At 39.1% G+C, this 21,497-nt stretch overlaps 1 protein-coding gene across 10 annotated transcripts in view; it reads right to left on the bottom strand.

The window, feature by feature from the left end:
* Positions 1-21,497, bottom strand: part of APAF1 (apoptotic peptidase activating factor 1) — a 109,361-nt gene that overhangs the window by 44,472 nt on the left and 43,392 nt on the right. For all 10 annotated transcript variants that reach the window (XR_003791006.1, XR_003791005.1, XR_003791004.1 and 7 more), the window contains exons 15-19: positions 20,825-20,956; positions 17,457-17,582; positions 8,670-8,831; positions 4,962-5,090; positions 2,229-2,354 (exon numbers count right to left, since the gene is read on the bottom strand). Coding sequence is in view for 2 of the 10 variants with exons in the window: in XM_029204307.1 (XP_029060140.1) it covers positions 2,229-2,354; positions 4,962-5,090; positions 8,670-8,831; positions 17,457-17,582; positions 20,825-20,956 (675 nt within the window). In the remaining 8 variants the exon portion in view is untranslated. The remainder of the gene's footprint in view (positions 1-2,228; positions 2,355-4,961; positions 5,091-8,669; positions 8,832-17,456; positions 17,583-20,824; positions 20,957-21,497) is intronic.

Genomic DNA, 21,497 nt, shown 5'->3' with positions numbered 1-21,497 from the left:
CCCATGCACCACAACTACTGAACCTGTGCTCTAGAGCCTGTGAGCCACAACTACTGAGCCCATGTGCTGCAACTACTGAAGACCACGTGCCTAGAGCCCACACTCCGCAACAAGAGAAGCCACCACAATGAGAAGCCCAAGCACCACAACGAAGAGTAGCTCCTGCTCACCGCAATTAGAGAAAGCCCGTGCACAGCAAGGAAGACCCAACACAGCCAAAAATAAATAAATAAATTTATTTTTAAAAAAAGAACGCAACCGAAACACAAAAGAAAAGATTTGTGCAGTGTATGGAGGAGGTGCTGTGACAGACCAAACATGTCAAAAATGGTTTGCGAAGTTTCGTGTTGGAGATTTCTTGCTGCATGATGCTCCACAGTCGGGTATACCAGTTGAAGTTCATAACGATCAAATCGAGATATTAATTGACAACAATCAACGTTATACCATGCGGGAGATAGCCGACATACTCAAAATATCCAAATCAAGCGCTGAAAATCACCTGCACCAGCTTGAATATGTTCACTGCTTTAATGTTTGGGTTCCACATAAGTGAAAAAAACCTTCTTGATCATATTTCCACATGCAATTCTCTACTGAAACGTTCCATTTGGGACGAAGTGAGAGAGTAGCATTGACATATATACACTACCAAATGTAAAATAGATAGCTAGTGGGAAGCAGCTGTATTGCACAGGGAGATCAGCTCTGTGCCTTGTGACCACCTAGAGCGGTGGAATAGGGAGGTTGGGAGGGAGACGCAAGAGGGAGGGGATATGGGGATATATGTATAAGTATAGCTGATTCACTTGGTTACACAGCAGAAACTAACACAACACTGTAAAGCAATTATACTCCAATAAAGATGTTAATTAATTAATTAATAAAGCAAATTGTGACAGGCGATGAAAAGTGGATACTGTACAGTAACGTGAAACGGAAGAGATCGTGGGGCAAACGAAATGAACCGCCAACAACCACACCAAAGGCTGGTCTTCATCCAAAGAAGGTGATGTTGCATATATGGTGGGATTGGAAGGGAGTTCTCTATTATGAGCTCCTTCCGGAAAACCAAACGATTAATTCTAAGAATTACTGCTCCCAATTAGACCAAATCAAAGCAGCACTCAACGAAAAGCGTCCAGACTTAGTCAACAGAAAACGCATAATCTTCCATCAGGATAATGCAAGACCACATGTTTCTTTTATGACCAGGCAAACACTGTTACAGCTTGGCTGGGAAGTTCTGATTCATCTGCGTATTCACCAGATGTTGCACCTTCGGATTTCCAATTTACTTAGGTCTTTACAAAATTGTCTTAATGGAAAAAATTTCAATTCCCTGGAAGACTGTAAAAGGCACCTGGAACAATTCTCTGCTCAAAAAGATAAAAAGTTTTGGGAAGATGCAATTATGAAGTTGCCTGGAAAAATGGCAGAAGGTAGTGGAACGAAAGGGTGAATAAGTTGTTCAACAAAGTTCTTGATGAAAATGAAAAATATGTCTTATTTTTACTCAAAAACCAAAGGCACTTTTTGGCCAACCCAATACTTTGGTAGACAAGGGAGCTACTATCTGTTTTGAGCAAAAATGACATGACTGGGGGCTTCCCTGGCGGTCCAGGGGTTAAGACTCTACGCTTCCACTGCAGGGGGCATGGGTTCGATCCCTGGTTAGGGGACTAAGCTCCTGCAAGCCACTTGGCAAAAAAAAAAAAAATTACATGACTGTATTGTACATGAGGAATATACCTTGCAAGCAGCATGTAAAAAACCAAGAAAGAAAAGACTTGTAGCAGAGACTAATGCAAGAAAGGCAACAGCTAATGAGCACCTAAACTTGAAATGGAAAAGTAGAAAGAAATGATAGAAAATGGAAAGGTATCAATAGAATCCATTAGAATTGGCAAGTAATTGGATTTGGGAATTCAAGGTAATGGAAAGAGTCAAAAGTTACTCTGAGGACTCAAATGTAATATATTTAAATTAACCAAAATACAGTTTAATCATTGGACTTCTCCAGCACCTGGACCATGGTAACACTCAATTAACATGTACTGAATGAATGAGACTGCTATAGTCCACATAATAGCTCTTTTCAAGGATAAATATGAAACCAGCAGTTTCCTGTTTTACTTCCCTCAATACTGCTGCCCATCAATTTCTTAACTAGGAGATTTAGCTTACCATCATTAAATGTCTAAAATGAAAATCTCAATATATCTCACCCTGATTGTCTGGTCATCAGAAGACGTCAAAAATGATGATCCATCAGGAGAAAACATCACACAATGGACCCAACTTAAATGTCCTCTACAATCAGCTACTTTTAAACATGAGTCCATATTCCACAACTACAGAATAAACACAACAAATAGGAAATCACATTCATAAGCATTTTGAATAGATCAAGAATATTAAAAATAGCAAGAATGATCCAGCAATTCCACTTCCATGAATATAGCCCAAAAATACACTAGCAAAAATACAAAATAATTTGTGTGGATTATTCACTGCATTGTTATTTTTAACAGCAAAAAACTGGAAACAACTCAAATGACCATCAATAGGGAACTAACTGAATAAACTGCATTAATCACAAAATGGGATAATATGCAATCTTAAGAAAGTAATGAGAAAAACACCCTGATAATGACTAGTCTCTGGGATATGTTGTTTACACCAAAAAAGCAAAGAATGGTATATACATTTCTGCAGAAGGGTATATATGTTTCTCTCTCTCTCTCTCTCTCTCTCTCTGTGTGTGTGTGTGTGTGTATATATATATATATATATGCAAGCTATACTAAATGAGATAAAAAATGTGACTCTAGAGATGTGATATATATATAGATGGATATATAAGGCTATATATTATACATATAGATATCTGCTTATACATGCAAAAAGAAACATTAGGATGTTAAGACAAAAACGGTTACCTTCAGAAAGTAGGAAGGGAGAGTGGCAGGGAAGGGATAGGGATGAAAGTCAGACTTCCCTGAATAAAATTTATTATAAAGCTTTGATTTGGAGTCATACAAACGTTTTATCCATTTTTTAAAAATCAATCTAAAAAAATAATAGGATGAACATAAGTGGTTTCCATATTTTACTTTCCACTGTCATCTAATCCTCATTTCAAATGACTGCAAAACCCTAAAACAAATGAATGTGCTAAGTGTACATGTATATACTTCTCCTGTTATTCATGCTTATTACAAATTGTCAATGTCTATCACTAGCCTGGCTGTATTTTGTCCTGAGTTCTGCTGCAAATTACTCAAATATATTCCAGTCTAATGAAGTACCATATGTGCCTGAGTTCCTCTCATTACATTCTGAATTACAGACCTACTTTATGATTTCAGAACTAGCATGGACAAAACAAGTACTTCATCACATGCCCAGTAGTTTTCAATCAGTGAGTTCTATGGTTATCAATTCGTTATGTGAAATTTTCTCTGCCTTATCTCTGGAGTCCAATCTGGGACATACAGAGCTAAAGGCCAGAAATGAAAGTAGTTCCACAACTGAAAAATCTCCCTTGAAAATCCTTCTTTCTCTTCCCTTCCTGCTCTCTCTCATCATTTCTTTGTCACTCACAGCCTCCAAAACTAAGTCCCTATATTTCAAGAAGAAAGACAATGTTTCCAGGAGATTTTTAAGAATAGCAAGGGGTAAGGATTTTAGAAGTGACAGGAAAGGCCACAAGAAGGGCTGCTCCTCCACTCCTCCTAAAATCCAGACAAAACCCAGGAAGGGGAAATTTCCAAGCACGCCTACCTTGAGGATCTACGGGTAAGGTGTGAGATCTCCTAGTAGCTCTGAATCTTTCGATTCAAGGCCTCTGCTGAACAGAACACTGCCCACAGCACCTACTCTCTCCCACTGTTGCAAACAGGACTGGAGCTCATTCACACTCACTGCCTCTGCTTCCAATGGGAAGATCCTCACAGGGAAGTTATTCAGTGTTAGTTGCACTGCTGTACTCAGAATTAGGAGGAGCTTACAGAGCTTATCCACTCACTCTCATCTTGCTTGTATCTCCATGCTGAAGGGCTATATAGCTCAGCCACCCTCCAGCCATACCTTCATGTATAGGGCAAGGTTGGTGAACTCACTAAAAAATCAATGAAACAGGCTCAGAACACTGAAGAAGTGCTTGCCATAGTCAAGCTTCCTTTGAAGGTAGCCTGTGAACCAAATGAATTTCCCTATTTTCCAAATAAAGGCCCAAACCCATCTTCTTGGACTGTAATCACAAGGGGCTTCAAATTACTTGGTGGTAAGATAAACTCAAGGAATGAGTAGTAACAAAGTTTGGAAAAACTAATCCATCTATGGAGAAAAAATATCAGGGAATTCATTGCTTTTGAAAAAATTAATACAGCAACTCACTGGGTAGAATTCTTCTAGGTATAGACACTGAGTATAAAATCCATCAGGTTAAGGGCAAAATTATAAATATAAACAAGAAATCATTTTATTCATTAGTGCTTAGCAATGAAAATTCTAGGTTAACCAATTCTAATTTTAACTTCCATCTTACCTTTCTCAATGATCTAAGAAATGTGAACTGGACTCATTTCTCATCGTTTCTTTTACAGAAGAGTCTGTGCCCATATTTAAGAGATGCCATGTTTCTGCCTAGGAAACCAATGGTCATGCCATTGTTTCCCCAGACCTTGGCACATACTGACTGTTCGATAAATGCCTGGTGAATGATGCTGTCTGTCATTCTCTGTTTACTGTCAAACCAATTCTTCAATCACTGCTAAAGTATTAAAGCTGTTAATGCGGCTTAATATCCTAAAGCTAAAGGTCATTATGCTATGAAGAAAACACTCTATAATTTCTCAAGCAAACATCCTCAGCAGTTAATGCTTTAAGCAACCCATTCTTTGTCATCCTTGTACCTCTGAAGACCCAGACTTCACAGAGTAACTTCAACTACTCACCTCCACGCAGTACTGGGGCAAAGCCACCACTGCCAAATGGTTATGGGGGGAGAAGTCACAGTACTGGACAGTGCTATGATGGCCTGTGTGGATTTCTGCCAACAGGCCACTGGTGTGAATGTCAAACAGCTGTCAACATAAAATAGAGAGATATCTATAAAAGTAAATATGTTAAAAGATAAGCTATACCCAAAGTGAATCTAAATTTATTTCTAAAAGAATACCCTCCCATTTCAAACATAGAGTATAAGTCCTAAAAAAAATACTACAATTACTGATAATTGGCAAAATTATTAACTCTTTAAAAAGATATAAATTAATATACATATACTTTTTAAATACTGCTCATCCTGAAACATGTTTCCTATAAAGGAAAACTTATCACAGATGATCATGCTAGCCTAGGGAGAAATGAAACCTTTGTGAATACATGAATGGACTAGCCAAATTAATATACAGAACAGTTCTCCCTAATGCTCGTTTATTCAAAAGAGAAAATACCTACTCATAAATGAAGATGATCAAAATAATATAGGGCAGAGGCTTACTAAAATGAAATTAGTTCATTTCTATTTCTCTTCAGAGCCTAAATTACTCCATTATCAATCATTTTCCCATTTTTGAACCAAAAAGAGCTATTTTTGAGTAATTCAAACTTCATTTCAATTTTTGAAAGATGTTTACATGATGAATATACTCTTCCAAAGTTTTTGCCAAATGATAAAAACGTTTATACCAATATACAGTATAATGATTTAAGGCCAAGCCATAGTCTTCAGGAAGGAAAAAAAAAGTTTCCAGTGGAAGCCATGAAAATGTTTTGTGAATGCATAGCCCTGTGAGCACACATAGACGGTAAGCAGCATAGCATCAGGGGCCAACAATAAATGAAAGGAAATCATACTTAAAATGCTTCCCAGGACAAGTTGTTCTTAAAAATTAGTGGCTGACAGTCATAGAGGAAACTTGGCAAGTACAGAATAGGCAGCTGTCCCAATTATTGGGTAGCAAAAAGACCTAATAATAGGAGTGGGCTAATAACACAAGAGAATTGGAAAGAAATAGAGGAAAAGAATAGAGAGACCAAAGAGTAAGAACTGGAATCTGTATGTAGTAAAGGGTAATCTTAGGGTAGCTTTATTTTAGCATGGTAAAATAAAGAGTTGGCCTATAGATTTTTAAAACAGGAAACCATTTCACACAATATAAAATTATTTTCCTCTCTCACTGGACAGATAATTTTAAACATTCAAATTTTGCTCAACACCATTAGTCCTTAGGGGAATGCAAACCAAACCATAATGAGATGTCACTTTACACCTAATATGACAGTTATAATTTTTAATAATGGAAAAAAGCAAGTGTTGGCAGGATGTAAAGAAATTGGAATCTTTGTACACTACTAGTGGGAACAGAAAATGGTATAGCCACTATGGAAAGGTCTGGTGGTTCCTCAAAAAGCCCAGTATAAAATTACCATACGACCCAGAAATTCTACTCCTAGGTATATACACAGAAGAACTGAAAGCAGGGACTCAAACAGATACTTGTACACTAGTTCTTGTGGCATTATTCACAACAGCCAAAAGGTGAAAACAACCCAACAACAGATGAATGGATAAACAAAATACAGTATATCCATATAAGATTATTACTCAGCCATAAAAAGAAATGAAGTTCTAACACATGCTACAACATGAATGAACCTTGAAAATGTTATGCTAAATGAAATGAGCCATACCCAAAAGGATCAATATTGTACGACTCCACTTATATGAAATATCTGGAAAAGGCAAATTCATAGTTTAGATTAGAGGTACCAGGGGCTGAAGAGAGAGAATAGGGAGTTACTGCTTATTGGTTACAGTGTTTCTGTTTGGGACAATGAAAAAATTTTGTAAAAGTAGTGATATCTGCACAAGATTGTGAATGTAATTAATGCCACTGAATTGTGTATTTTAAAATGGTTAAAATGGCAAATTTTACAAATCTTCACATCTTGTAAATGTAGTGGTTCCTTTCTATTCTTACAAACTTTAACATACTTAAAGATAAAAGGAGATATTTTTCTTTGGTTTCCTACTAAAGGGGTAAAAACCTATAAGCAACCAAGATCCAAGGGTCATAACTACTAGATCAATAATAATAATAATATAAATGGCCCCTCAGTTTTTATACAACTATATGTATATATTTTTTTCGATTTATTTTATTAATTTATTTATTTTTGGCTGCACTGGGTCTTGGTTGCTGTGCGCAGGCTTTCTCTGGTTGCGGTGCGCAGGCTTCTCATTGTGATGGCTTCTCTTGTTACAGAGCATGGGCTCTAGGTGCGCAGGCTTCAGTAGTTGTGGCACACAGGCTTTAGCAGTTGTGGATCGCGGGCTGTAGAGTGCAGGCTCAGTCGTTGTGGCGCACGGGCTTAGTTGCTCCGCAGCATGTGGGATCTTCCTGGACCGGGGCTCAAACCCGTGTCCCCTGCATTGGCAGGTGGATTCTTAACCACTGTGCCACCAGGGAAGGCCCCAACTATATGTATATTTCAACTGTGTTCTTTAAAACTGTAATCTCTTGGGTGGGGGAAATAGGGAGAGGTTGATAAAAGGATACAAACTTTTAGTTATAAGATAAATAAGGTCTGAGGATCTAATGTATAAAATGGTGACTATAGTTGATAACATTGCATAGTATAAGAGAGTAGAACTTAAATGTTTTCAACAAAAAAAAAAAGAAAGAAAAAGAAAAAAAGGCAAATACATGAGCTGACACGTGTTAATTGGTTTGATGGGAGGAATCTCTTCACAGTATACGTTTATCAAATCATCACGTTATACACTTTAAATATTTTATAATATGTCGATTATACCTCAATAAAGCTTAAAATAAAACAGAATAAACTTGTAATATCTCTTATTTAAGTCTTTAAAATTACCATCAGAATGGAATGGCACTGTGCCCTAAATTAGAAGACCCAGCTCTCCAAATCACTGTGTAACTTTGGATACATTATTTGGCTGCTCTGAACCTCAGCTGCCTCATTATTATCATAGGGCTATTGCAATCTGCTGTGCCCTTTGTATATTTATATCAAAAGAAATTATACGTAAGAGCACTCTGAATACTACAAATGTAAACTATCACTTGAATAAAGAAGAAACATTTCTTTGCCATTTACCTTTCTTTGCATATCTTCCTCATTTACTTCATAGAAATTTCACAAACTTCTTCAGTTGTTAAGTATTTCTCTCAGTCACCAAATCATAAGATTTTACAGCTAAGAAATAACTTCGAAAATCAATGTATTTCAAATGGGGGAAAGGGGGGAGAGTAATGCAGAAAGCATTCCATCCATATTTTAGATAAATTTGAGAAACACTGGTTAAACAACATAAATTGTTTCTTTATTGTAGGACTCCGGAGTCCTTAAATATGTTTGTACACATTGAAGTACCTCTAATAGCGGAAAGTAATACATAATATTTCCCAAACCTATGACCATGGAGACCTTTCCTCACAAGGCCTATGGACATTCCCTGAAGCATAGTTCTGAGAACTATAGGAGGTTAGAGCATCTGCCCAAACTCGTTCAGCTATACTTTATATCAATAAACAGTATAAAATGCAAAAATCAATTAGATGTTTCAATTTTCTTTAAATTAGACTAAATTTGGCTTTTTAATTTTGGCTTTTTAAAATACTGGTACTTACAAAGACTTTATTTTTTGCTGCCACCATTATCCTAGCACCATCAGCAGACCATGAACAGCATTTCACTATCACTTCCATATCCTCTTGAGGCTCCTCTGAATTTAGGAAGAACTGCTTCACATTAATGCTCTTCCTCTCGTTTGCTGATTTCACATCCCAAAGCTTCAAATTACAAAAATAAAAAAACGTTTAAGTTTGTTTTGATCTCAAATCACACCTCTAGAATTCCACCAGGCCTAAATGTCACACAAATTATTCAGTTCATCTAATGACTTATTTTTAATTATGCATAACTTTTCATAAGGCTTTTAAATTAAGTATTCCAGTTTCATTCAGCACCTTCCTAAAAAGAAAAAACTTAAGAGCACTGTCCAAAATGCAGAATGTAAAACTACACAAAATGTTAAAAGAGCCTTGCATGGTGTGGAGGAGGCTAAAGATCAGGTGTTGACAGCAAGAATGAGCGTGGAAGAAAGAAGAGACTCACGACTTGCCACGGCTGCCCTCTGCTGGGCCAAGCATGAGGTTTGCTTCACATGCACAGCACAGACACTACACACAGGACCCAGCCCAAGCTGAGTTATAACCTAGCAGAGCATCAGAGACATAAGGAAGTCCCTGAAAATAGAAAACAAAAATATGCTGAAAGGAAGCAAGCCACCTTGTGTGCTTGGTGGGGTCAGACAGGGCTCTAAAACAACTGGATCCTGAGGAATGGGATACGAAAGACCAAACCTCACTCGCTAACAGAGCCACCTGAGCAGCCCAAACGACAAAGGCCTTAAAGATCCATCTTCACTCCCCTGGGCCTTGAGCAGTGTCCCAGTTCCACAGAATGATAATGGCTGCCATACACAGACCAAGGGTTGGCCAAGGAAAAGGATTTAAAAACAAAAAAAAGCTGCTTCTCAGGCTTTAACTCAGCTTCCAAAGCACAGCTCCCAGGGTAAAACCCGATTTGACTGGCCAGGCACACATTTAAATCTCTCTTGAGTTTAAAGATTATGTACACTAGAAATACAGCCAAAACCAAAACCTTTCCCCTTGCAATAACTATAGGTAAACTGGATGAACCAAAAGAGACATCTAAAGTAGTTAGCCCTCCTTGACACTGAAGAGAGAAAATCTGAACATCAGTGCCAGAAGCTTCAGTCACATCAGTCAGATTATATGAGAAATCACACTCTGTTTCCCTCTTAATACTAAAAACAAAGCAATCATTGCCTGGATTTAAGAAAGAAAAAGAAAACTAACACAATCCAATTTCACTACATCTATCTAAACTACATCTTCTGCATGTGGACCTGACCTTAGCCACTATCCAAGGAGTGATGAAATTCCACATACTGAGGGACCAAGTAAATACCAGCATTTCATTTTGAGCAAGTCACTGCACTGTATCCAAGGCCCATGTGCACCCTGGTCCTTGTGTGGTTCAAATGGCAATTTTTAAATAAAACTCACAATTTGAAACAGTTTATCATCAATGCCTTAAAAACACATGCTTATCAACATGATATGCTATAAAACACTTAGAAGATTACAGAGCCATTTGGGACAGAAAATAATTTTATGGTTCTTCATCCTCTCGGAAAATAAAAGCTTTACAAGACTTTGACCTTGAAATGCTCTTATCCAGAATCATTTTGCAAGACCTCTGCTTAGTAAACGTCACTGTATCAGTGCAAACCAGCCAACGATACTGGCTTAACAGTAAAAGCTGCCACAAACACAGCAGTTCTTACCAAGAGTGCAGCAATGTCTGTCCCCTGCTGTTAGTGCTCTACAATCATATTCTGATACCCATACCTGAAATCAAAATCCTGTCCCTGAAGACTTTTAAATTGTTTTTCTTTTGAGTTTTGAGAAGTCTTAATTCAATTTGAAGGGACACAGCAAAGGTTTATCATCTTGAACACATTTATTAACCACGATGCTAGTCACTTCGAGATTATATAAGTGAATCAGATATAGACACTACTCTCAAGGAGTTTATAGGCCAGTAAAGGAGGTAAGACAAACATATAAATGACTCTAACACAAGATATGCCAGATGTGTCAATTGAGAGGAAAAGATACAGCACAGTGGGAGTGCTTTACCAGAGCCATGGGCTTGAGGAAACACTTTTTGCAGAGGGGGCCACCTCACTCTCCTCCCAGAAGATCAGCCTACTTTATACCAACTTAAGATGGACAACTTAAGATGGACTTAAGATGGATTTCAATACCAAAAAATACCAGAGAGTCTAGGCTAAGGGGTCACCATAAGCTAAAGAACAAAATGGAAAAGCACAGACAATGAAAAGGGAGAAAAGTGCAGTCTGGGTGCAGCAGCAGGAGCCTACACACTCCCTGACAGAGCCACTGCCTGCTCTGAGCCCCCTCCACATATTTTTACCATTTTCATGGTTTGCCTATTCACTTACCTTTCTCCCCAGCTAGACCCTGAACAACTTCAAGCCAGGAACTATACTTTTTTTTTTTAAGTGTTTAAAAACCAAATGCCTAGGGCTTCCCTGGTGGCACAGTGGTTGAGAGTCCGCCTGCCGATGCAGGGGACACGGGTTCATGCCCCGGTCCGGGAAGATCCCACATGCCGCAGAGCAGCTGGGCCCGTGAGCAACGGCCGCTGGGCCTGCGCGTCCGGAGTCTGTGCTCCGCAACGGGAGAGGCCACAACAGTGAGAGGCCTGCGTACCGCAAAAAAAAAGAAAACCAGATGCCTAGTACAGAATCTGGCACATAGTAAGTACTCAATAAATGATCAATAAATATATTTTAAGTGAAAAGACAGATTATTCCCATGTTTCAAGCACAAGTGAGTAGAGACAATAGTGTTACTGAAAGAAACAGGGTTCTGAAGATAGAACACATACATTCATCTCCACACCCTCCCAAAACCCACGTAAAACAACAGTAAAGAGAATTTTTCTCTCTAGGCATAATTCACAAAGTAAAGGAGAATGGAGGAAGATATTAGAGCGACAAAACTATAAAGGCTAGAAAGAAAAAAGACAAGTGATAAGGGGACTCCTTAAAATTGAATCCTGAGCTCACAGTGGAGAAAGCCAAGAAGTAGCCCAATTCACACCAGAGAACCCCCAAAAGGCTCAGGAAGTGTTGGGCCTAGCACCTTCCAGTAAAGATCGAGCTAACACAGGAGGAATCATCGAAAGTCCCTTGAAATCCCTTCCCCTGCTCTGCCATCCAGATTGCCCTACTCTGGCTGAAGAAAAGAGGGTTAATCTACACCCAACACAGTTGAGAGCAGGGTCACCATTCTGAAAATAGGGAATTTAAGAGAAAGTCTATATTCCAAGTATTGAGATCTCTGCCTAGATATCTTCGTAGAACTTGCCAGCCAGCCTTATACCCTACAGGAAGGGGACTGAAGATTTTTCTCTGAATACCCCACCAGATCAAGACAAAAGATTTAAAGAGTCTGACATTAGGAGTTCACCATCAAAATATGACAGCCAGATAACACTACAGGGAAACCCACTATAAATAAGTTCACAATTTCCTATCAGTTTTTTGGTGCTGCACTCTTTAAATGTGTTTGTTTGTCTCTTATTATTTATTTTTGGCTGTGTTGGGGCTTCATTGTTGTGCACAGTCTTTCTCTAGTTGCAGCGAGCGGGGGCTACTCTTCATTGTGGTACACGGGCTTCTCATTGTGGTGGCTGCCCTTTGTTGCAGAGCACCACCAGCTCTAGGGCATGTGGGCTTCAGTAGCTGTGGTACACGGGCTCAGTAGTTGTGGCTCATGGGCTCTAGAGCGCAAGCTCAGTAGTTATGGCACACACGCTTAGTTGCTCTGCGGCATGTGGAATCTTCCCGGACCAGGGCTCGAACCCGCGTCGCCTGCACTGGCAGGAGGATTCTTAACCACTACGCCACCAGGGAAGTCCCAGTGCTGCACTCTTTAAGCATGAGCACATATCCAAGGATCAGCCAAGTAAGATATAGCTCTCAAGTGCAGACAGAAACCAAAACCAACAAACAGAAAAAATAGCAACTATAAAAGAATATGAAAACTTAAAAAAAAACTATTACTAATACCCACAAAAAGATAAAAGATACTGTACCCACGAAAAAAGAATAATATTAAAAAGGAAACTGATCATAAGAATGGGTACACTTAAAAATATGATAGCAGAAATTAAAAACACAATAGAAGGAGTGAAAAATAAAGCGAAATAAATCTTCCAAAAAGTAGGACAAATGGACGAAGAAAAAAGAAAAATAAGAAAACATCCCTAATAGACATTCTAGAAAGAGAAACTAGAGAAGAATAAGTCAAATAATAAAAGGAAACCTCCAGAACTGAAGGACATGAATTTCCAAATTGAAAGAGGCTATCGAGTGTCAAACACAATAAATGAAGACAAACCGACACCAAGGCACATTATCATTAATTTTTTAAAATACTGGGAATAAAAAAACATCTTAAAAGTTTCAAGACAGGAAAATAGATCACATACGAATCAGAATGGCATCAAACATCTCAAGAGAAACTTTGGAAGCTAGAAGACAAGAGAGCAAGCAATGTCTCCAAAATTCTAAGGAAAAATTACTTTCTTCTGTATGCAGTGAAAAATATAAATTAATGGGTTTCCTTGGTGGCGCAGTGGTTGAGAATCCGCCTGCTGATGCAGGGGACATGGGTTCGTGCCCCAGTCCAGGAAGATCCCACATGCCGCGGAGCGGCTGGGCCCATGAGCCATGGCCGCTGAGCCTGCGCGTCTGGAGCCTGTGCTCCGCAATGGGAGAGGCCACAACAGTGAGAGGCCCACATACCGCCAAAAAAAAAAAAAATATATATATATATATATATATATATATAAATTAAGTATGAAGCTAGAAGAAAGACACTTTTAGACAGACAAGTTCTCAAAAATTTACATCCCAGAGATTCTTTCTTAGAAAGCTAGAGGAGATTTTCCACCAAGCGGAGAGGGTAAACCAAGAAATTCAGGAAACAAGGGTTTCAACTCAAGAAAAAAGCAAAAGGAACTCCCAGGATGGCAGCTGAACACTGGGAATAGTACCACCAATCATAATGGAGCAAGGTAGAACCCTCTAAGAAAGTTATTTCTAAGAAAAGAAAATGTCAAATCAAATACCTGATACATTTAAATTATTTAAGAAAGAACTTAGGCAAGGGATAGTTTGAAGGTGAATTAGTGGTATGCACATTTAAAAAATAATAGGGGGACTTCCCTGGTGGTCCAGTGTAGGGGGCCCGAGTTCAATCCCTGGCTGGGGAACTAGATCCCGCATGCCTGTCGCAATTAAGAGTTCGCATGCACAACAAATAAGTCCATGTGCTGCAACTAAGACCTGGCTCAGCCAAAATAAATAAATTTAAATAAATAAATGTCAACCTTTGGGCTTCCCTGGTGGCGCAGTGGTTAAGAATCCGCCTGCCAATGCAGGGGAAACGGGTTCGAGCCCTGGTCCGGGAAGATCTCACATGCCACGGAGCAACTAAGCCCATGAGCCACAACTCCTGAGCCTGTGCTCTAGAGCCCGCAAGCCACAACTACTGAAGCCCGCACCCAGAGCCCGTGCTCCACAACACGAGAAGCCACTGCAGTGAGAAGCCGGCGCTTCACAACAAAGAGTAGCCCCCACTGGCCGCAACTAGAGAAAGCCTGTGCGCAGCAATGAAGACCCAATGCAGCCAAAAATAAATAAATAATAAATAAATTTTAAAAATTAAAAAATAAATGTCAACCTTTAAAAAAAATAAACAAATAAAAAAACAAAGCTTCACTGTTAAATATACAACATCTTTAATCCCAAAGAAAACAAAGTGTTGTACAGGAAAGGGGGAAAAAAATCATCATATACTACATGGCCCAACTGTGATCAGTCACAATGATGTAAAAATCCTGAACACTGATCTAATCAAAACCCTGAAACATATAGGAAGTTTGGGGAAGAAAAAATGAAGAGTTCAGTTTGGAGCACAGTAAGTTTGAGGTCCGGCATATTATCTAAGTGACAGCAGTGAGCAGGCAGTTAAAGATGCAGGACACAGCACATAAGAGAAATGAGGGCTGGAGAGAACACATCTGAAAGTCACTCACAGAAGGGAGAAGAACTGAAGCCACAAGACCAGCTGAACTGAGATGGAAGAAAGGTGATGGAGGTAGGTAGTCAAGATTAGAATCTTGAGGAAACAGCTATATTTTAATGGGCAGGAAAAAGAGTTAAAGAAGAGGTTAGAGAAAGAGAAAGAAGAAAACATTGATGTCAAATGAGTTTCAAAAAGGAAACAGAAGGGGGTGTAATACAACCAAAAGAATAAGGACTGGATAAAGAAAAATACCGGATTCCACACTCATCCAAAGAGCATTAGATTTTACAACAAAAATAATGAAAACAAAATAAAACTGGATTTTACTCTTCAAGGGAATACAGGGAAGACAGGACCAGGCTAAAAAAGGGTTAAGTAGTGAATAAGTAGTCAGAAGGTTGAGGCAAGTATAGGTGACTTAAGAAGTCTAGTCATAAAGGTCTAGTCAAAAAGAAAAACTGAATTACTCTTTCAGAGGATAACACAATCAAGGAAGAATCAAAGGTTTTTCACTTTTTGGTTTTATAATGCTTAGGAAGGGCCAAGAACATCTGTAGGCTGTGGGAAAGGATTCAAAAGAGAAAAAAAACTAAAGATGCAACATCAAGAGGAAATAACCAATGAGGCAAGGTCTCAGGGGAAGAAGGAAAAAAAGGAACAGTAGGCACAAGCAGAGGACTTCCTGGGCACTGAGATGAGAAAAAAAGGGGAGTAGAGACTTTTTATGGCAATTTTTGAGAGGGCACATGGCAGGGAGCTCTTGGGTGGTGTCAACCTTCTGAATAGGTATGAGGTAAGGTTATCTCCATAGAATGAAAGAGATACAGTGACATTGTTAGGGGCTTAAGAACAGCAGAAAAGGTTTGGAACAGGCACTATGGTGAATTCAGTTCGGGAAACAAATGGCAGCAAAGAAGGCCCAGTAGAGTTACACAGCTCAAACTTGTAGAACAGATAAATGGCCTGGTTTCACAACTTTCTTCAACATTAAGCAAACTAATAATAATGGAATCTTCCCAGAACTTGCATTAACAATGGAGATAAGGTAAAAGGAGAACCTTCCTTGAGATATAAAATGCCTTCTGAAGTCATTCACTTAGTAAAAACCAAGAAATAACAAGCTCATAGGACTAGAAGAATCTTTCAGAAGAGGGTTGCCTTCACTGAGCCTCCAAAAAATCCTCTGATATGGTCATCCCAAAGAAGAGACAGATATTTGATATTTGTAGAGAATATGTCATAGAGGCCAGATCCATTTGGCTGAATATTCCAAGAATGCTCCAACATCTACTAGATGTCAGGAAATTATATCAAGTAGAATTCTACCCATAAAATTCCTATAACAAATTTATAAGTGGAAATCAGAAGACCAAGCAGCTTCCATCTATCGATATATATAGATACAGGTATATAGTAAATATGTATATATTTGTTCTCAGAACCAGATGGATGGATGTCATAAGAGAACACCTTCTAAAGAAGGCTTTGCATTTATTTTTTAAATTTATAAAGTTTTGAGGGTCATTAAAAACTACAGACAACTGAATTGGAGGCAAAAAAAATTCCAAAAAAGACTAATGAAACATATATAGGGACAGTAGCTGAAATAAGCCCCCAAAATTATCTTGCCCAGAAGTGACAATTAATGTACTGGACAGGATCAGAGGTAGCAGAATGATGGAAAGTGAAGAGCCTTAGAGGTGTGCCTGATGAGCCTGGGTTTACCACAGTTTAGAATTTGGTACATTTGTGTTCCAGCTAAAAACGGCAAGATGAAAACAGAGGTAGAGAGTTAATCTAGCAGCTACATATTGGGATAAGGAAGGATGAGGAGTATAGCTTAGAAGGCTGCTATCACCCATGAGGGTATAACAGCATGAACCAGAGCAAACGCTACAGAATGGGAGGGGAAAAGGTAGACCAAGAGATGAGGAAGTCAAGATTTAACACCAAAGAAAGGAGAATCAATAAACAGGAGACCAGAATGACAGGAGAGAGAAATAAGAAAGTGGCACTGGGGGCTTCCCTGGTGGCGCAGTGGTTGAGAGTCCACCTGCCGATGCAGGGGACACGGGTTCATGCCCCGGTCCGGGAAGATCCCACATGCCGCAGAGCGGCTGGGCCCGTGAGCCATGGCCGCTGAGCCTGCGCGTCCAGAGCCTGTGCTCCACAACGGGAGAGGCCCGCGTACTGCTAAAAAAAAAAGAAAAAAAAAGAAAAAAGAAAGAGGCAAAGTGGCATAGGTTCTTATTGAGAAGTAAGGTGGAGATTTAAGGAAGAAGAATTCAGTTTTTTTAAAGACTATAAATTTCAGGAGGCTGAATAAGCTTTTTTCCCTAGCTCTGAGTTTTCCCCCATAAGATTTCACAAAAACAGGAATACAGGAACATAAAAGGCAGAATAAATGAATGATAAATAAAAGCAGGACCTTTACAAATTTGATCCCATAGATCTCAAAAGATTTTATGAAACCATAAACGAAATACATACTTAAAAATTAAGAATTAAAATTATATGAACTTTAAAGCATAAGGTAGTAAACCATTAATAAGCAATCATTATGACAACCAATTACAGTTACATTAAATATGCTCCTGGAAGTTGAAGGAAGAAGCTTTCTGTAGAAATGTGAAAAACAGAAACCTCTTTCCGTAAAACAATAAAATTATTTACAACCCATTTTAACAATGAACAAAAGCATACCTTTAATGTTCCATCAGCTGAACAACTAGCCAAAAGCTTATCATCTGGTGAAAATCTGCAGTGATTGACTGAATTTGTATGGCCAAACATGGTATTTCGACATTCTTTTTGATTCAGAGCCCAGAGCTATTTGAGAAAGATAAAAAGATAACTGAAAAACTAGCACTGAATGGGGAAAAGTTAGAAATCATGTGAAGTTCTTCCTTCCCTCCCAATTAAGCTTTTTCAGTTACAGGAAGCGTTCCATTCACAGTTTGACAAAGGTGTCAAACACAAAGGTGAACTTGTGATTAACAAGTAATGCGGCAGTCCTTAGATCAGCACCTAAATCTACTAAGGGACTTGAAGGTTTATCTAGGCTTCAGTCTGAGCACTAAACTATCTAAACAATTACTGCTTATTTTAACAAAGTAGTTTGAAATCATTATTATTTTACTCAGCTGTATAACAAGTAATATGTAAAATAAACTGCCCAATTTTTTTAGATGCTAAGTTATCCAACTCCAAAAATAGTCATTTCTAAGATTTCCTATGCAAACCTAGAGTCTACTAACTAGGATAAAATCTATTAACGCTCTTAAAAAATGACTCAAAAATACAAAGACTGCAAAGATAGATATAAATACATTTGACGGGAAACATAAGGGATTAGAAGAGCAAGTTAAACAACCCTTCCTGGAAACAATCAACCAAATCCAGAAGGTGGGACATTCCACAGGATAAATGACTCAATTTTTCTAACAAATCAATGGCATAAAAAAAGAGATAGACGGGAAGGGGAACATTTAAAGAATAAAAGATTTAAGAGACATATCAACCAAATGCCACTTGAAGTTTGGATTCTGACTCCAATAAATATATGGTAGAAAGATATGCTTTGAGACTAATAAGGAAAAAAGAACATGGACGAGGTATATTACGAAATTACTGTTTATTATGTTAGGTATGATAATGGCATGGTATTTATGTTTTAGACCTCAGAGATACATGCTTAAGTATTCTGGGTGAAATGATATGTTACCTGGGATTTGCTATAAAATGCTCTAATCCAAAAAAATGGGAGGTGGTGGGGGAATAAAATACAACTGGCAAATGTTGACAATTGTTGGAGCTAGACGATGGACACCACGAGAGTTACTATCCTCTCTCCTTTGGGGTATGTTTGAAAAGTATAAAAAACGTAAATAAAATGGGCAAGGGGGATTTATGCAAATTAGATTAAACACAGAAGAAATCATTTACCTCCCAAAATTAATCTTAATAAAAATCCTTTGGAAATGATCAGTGAGTTAAGTCCTGTTCTTTATGTCCAACTCCATCCCTAGCTTCTTTTATCCCAGTCCCAGATAAACCCCATTCTGCAGATAATGCAAATTACATGGGAGCAGCATCAAATTTACATCTTTTCATTGGCTTCTCTCAGTTCAAAAAGCACAAGAAGGGCTTCCCTGGAGGCGCAGTGGTTAAGAATCCGCCTGCCAATGCAGGGGACACGGGTTCGAGCCCTGGTCCAGGAAGATCCCACATGCCACACAGCAACTAAGCCTGTACGCCACAACTACTGAGCCTGGGCTCTAGAGCCTGCAAGCCACAACTACTGAGCCCATGCACCACAACTACTGAAGCCCACACGCCTAGAGCCTGTGCTCCGCAAGGAGAGAAGCCACCGCAATGGGAAGCCCGCACATGCACCAAAGAGCAGCCCCCGCCCTCTGCAACTAGATAAAGCCTGTGCACAGCAACAAAGACCCAACGCAGCCAAAATTTAAAAAAAAAAAAGCACAAGATGTGTGACTTCCCTGGTGGCGCAGTAGTTAAGAATCCATCTGCCAATGTGGGGGACATGGGTTCAAGCCCTGGTCCTGGAAGATCCCACATGCCGCGAACCAAATAAGCCTGTACACCACAACTACTGAGCCTGCACTCTAGAGCCCACGAGCCACAAATACTGAAGCCCACACACCCTAGAGCCCGTGCTCTGCAACAAGAGAAGCCACCGCAATGAGAAGCCCGCGCACCTCAATGAAGAGTAGCCCCTGCTCGCCATAACTGGAGAAAGCCCACGCACAGCAACAAAGACCCAACACAGCCAAAGAAATAAATAAATAATTTTTTTAAAAAAAAGAACTTAAAGTTTATAAAAATAAGAGAATAGAACCCTTGCATAGGACATAGGATCCAGGACTTGAAAGAATACAATAAAATCAGATTTAAAAAAAAAAAAAAAAAAGCACAAGAAGTAAGTCCTAATAGTCCTCATGGAAATGCAAGTGTGGAATGACCAGTCTTAAAGTAAAACTTGTCCTTATTCAAAACTGTTGACCAGGTTTCCCTGGTGGTACAGTGGTTAAGAATCTGCCTGCCAATGCAGGGGACACAGGTTCAAGCCCTGGTCCGGGAAGATCCCACATGCCGCGAAGCAACTAAGCCTGTGCGCCACAACTACTGAGCTTGCACTCTAGAGCCCACGAGCCACAACTACTGAGCCTGCGTGCCACAACTACTGAAGCCCGTACGCCTAGAGCCTGTGCTCCGCAACAAGAGAAGCCACCACAATGAGAAGCCCACAGACTGCAATGAAGAGTAGCCCCCACATGCAGCAACGAAAACCCAACACAGACAAAAATAAATAAATAAAATAAATAAATTTATCTTAAAAAAATTATCAAACACATGTGGAACGAATATCTATTTCTGGTTTTAGTTTGGTTTAAATTTTTTTCTTTTCCTATCAGTACATTTTTTCCCTCCTCTTTCTGATAACAGACCCTCTCTTTCGAATCTTGAATCAAGCCCCAGTCATAATTCAAGTGGAGCTGACCTCACCTATTCGTCCCATTTCTACATGGCTAAAACCTGTGACCCCTGGCCAATTGAAGGATTCCGTCCTACTGACTGCTAGGGTTATTCTGAAATGCGCATGTAACCCAAACCATGTCAACTAGAGTTTTCTCTATGAGAAAACTATGGGACCTGGGAAAGAGTGAGTTTCCCTTCCTCTGTGATTATGAGCTGTAATATCCATGTAAGCCTGGAGCTAAGGATAGCCAAATCTGCTGCACAGAAAGAGTAATGCCTGAATCAACAAAAAGGGAAACAGAGTCTAGAGATGGAGGGCGGGGGTTAGAGCCTGAGAACGTATTTTAGGCATCTGGAATCAGCTATGCCTGAAGCCACACTCCTTCTAGACTTTTCAGTTACAAGAGCCAATAATATATTTGTTGTTGTTGTTGTTGCTTAAGCTAATATGAAAGTTTCTACCCCTGCAACCAAAAGATCCCTGATTAATACAATATATGGGAAAAAAAAGGAGATGTTGTGGTGTATCTATCAAATTTATCTACATAATTCTCATTATCCACACTTACTTTGAGGAAGCAGTCATCTGAACCAGTGGATAAGAGAAGGTGATTACTGTTGTTGGTGAAGTGGCAGCAATTGACTTGCTCTGAGTGCTCGTCATAGGTATGTACTAGTTCCCCAGACGTAGAATTCCAAATCTAGAGAGAATAGAGAAAATAAAATTTACAAGTACCCCTTAGTTTCAAAGAGAAAACAGAAAGGCAAAGCAAATGTGAGCTGTTTTGCAGATTTTCCCAGACATGATACTAATGAATACCTCTCCCTTCCCTAAATTATGTCAGCATTTTGCCAGAATGTTTTTTTTTAAATTACCTGCAAGTCTACCTGCAAGTAATGTAAACCATTACACTTTTCAAGGGCAAGATTTCACATGTTCATATGACTTGACAGCAGGCAGAAAAGTGCTATAAAAGGGATGGAATAATGGACTTCAGATCAGAAAAATTAATCAGAGCCAATCTAAGACCTGGCTCTACCACTTATAAGTTGTGTGTCCCTAGTCAAGTCCTTAATTTACCTGCATTTCAGTTCCCCCCTCTGTAAAATGGGGATACTTGTACCCATCTTACACAATGCATGGTGTCAAATGACAAAGAATTTGATAAGTGTTCTGCTGACTTCAAGGTACTAATAAATAAGTAAAGGCAAATGGCTCAGTGAAAAAAAATAAAGGCTTTA

The sequence above is a fragment of the Monodon monoceros genome, unplaced genomic scaffold (genome assembly GCF_005190385.1).
Source record: "Monodon monoceros isolate NGI ecotype Baffin Bay Population unplaced genomic scaffold, NGI_Narwhal_1 Super_Scaffold_6, whole genome shotgun sequence".
NCBI lineage: Eukaryota > Metazoa > Chordata > Mammalia > Artiodactyla > Monodontidae > Monodon > Monodon monoceros.
This window is presented reverse-complemented; position numbering and strand designations above follow the sequence as displayed.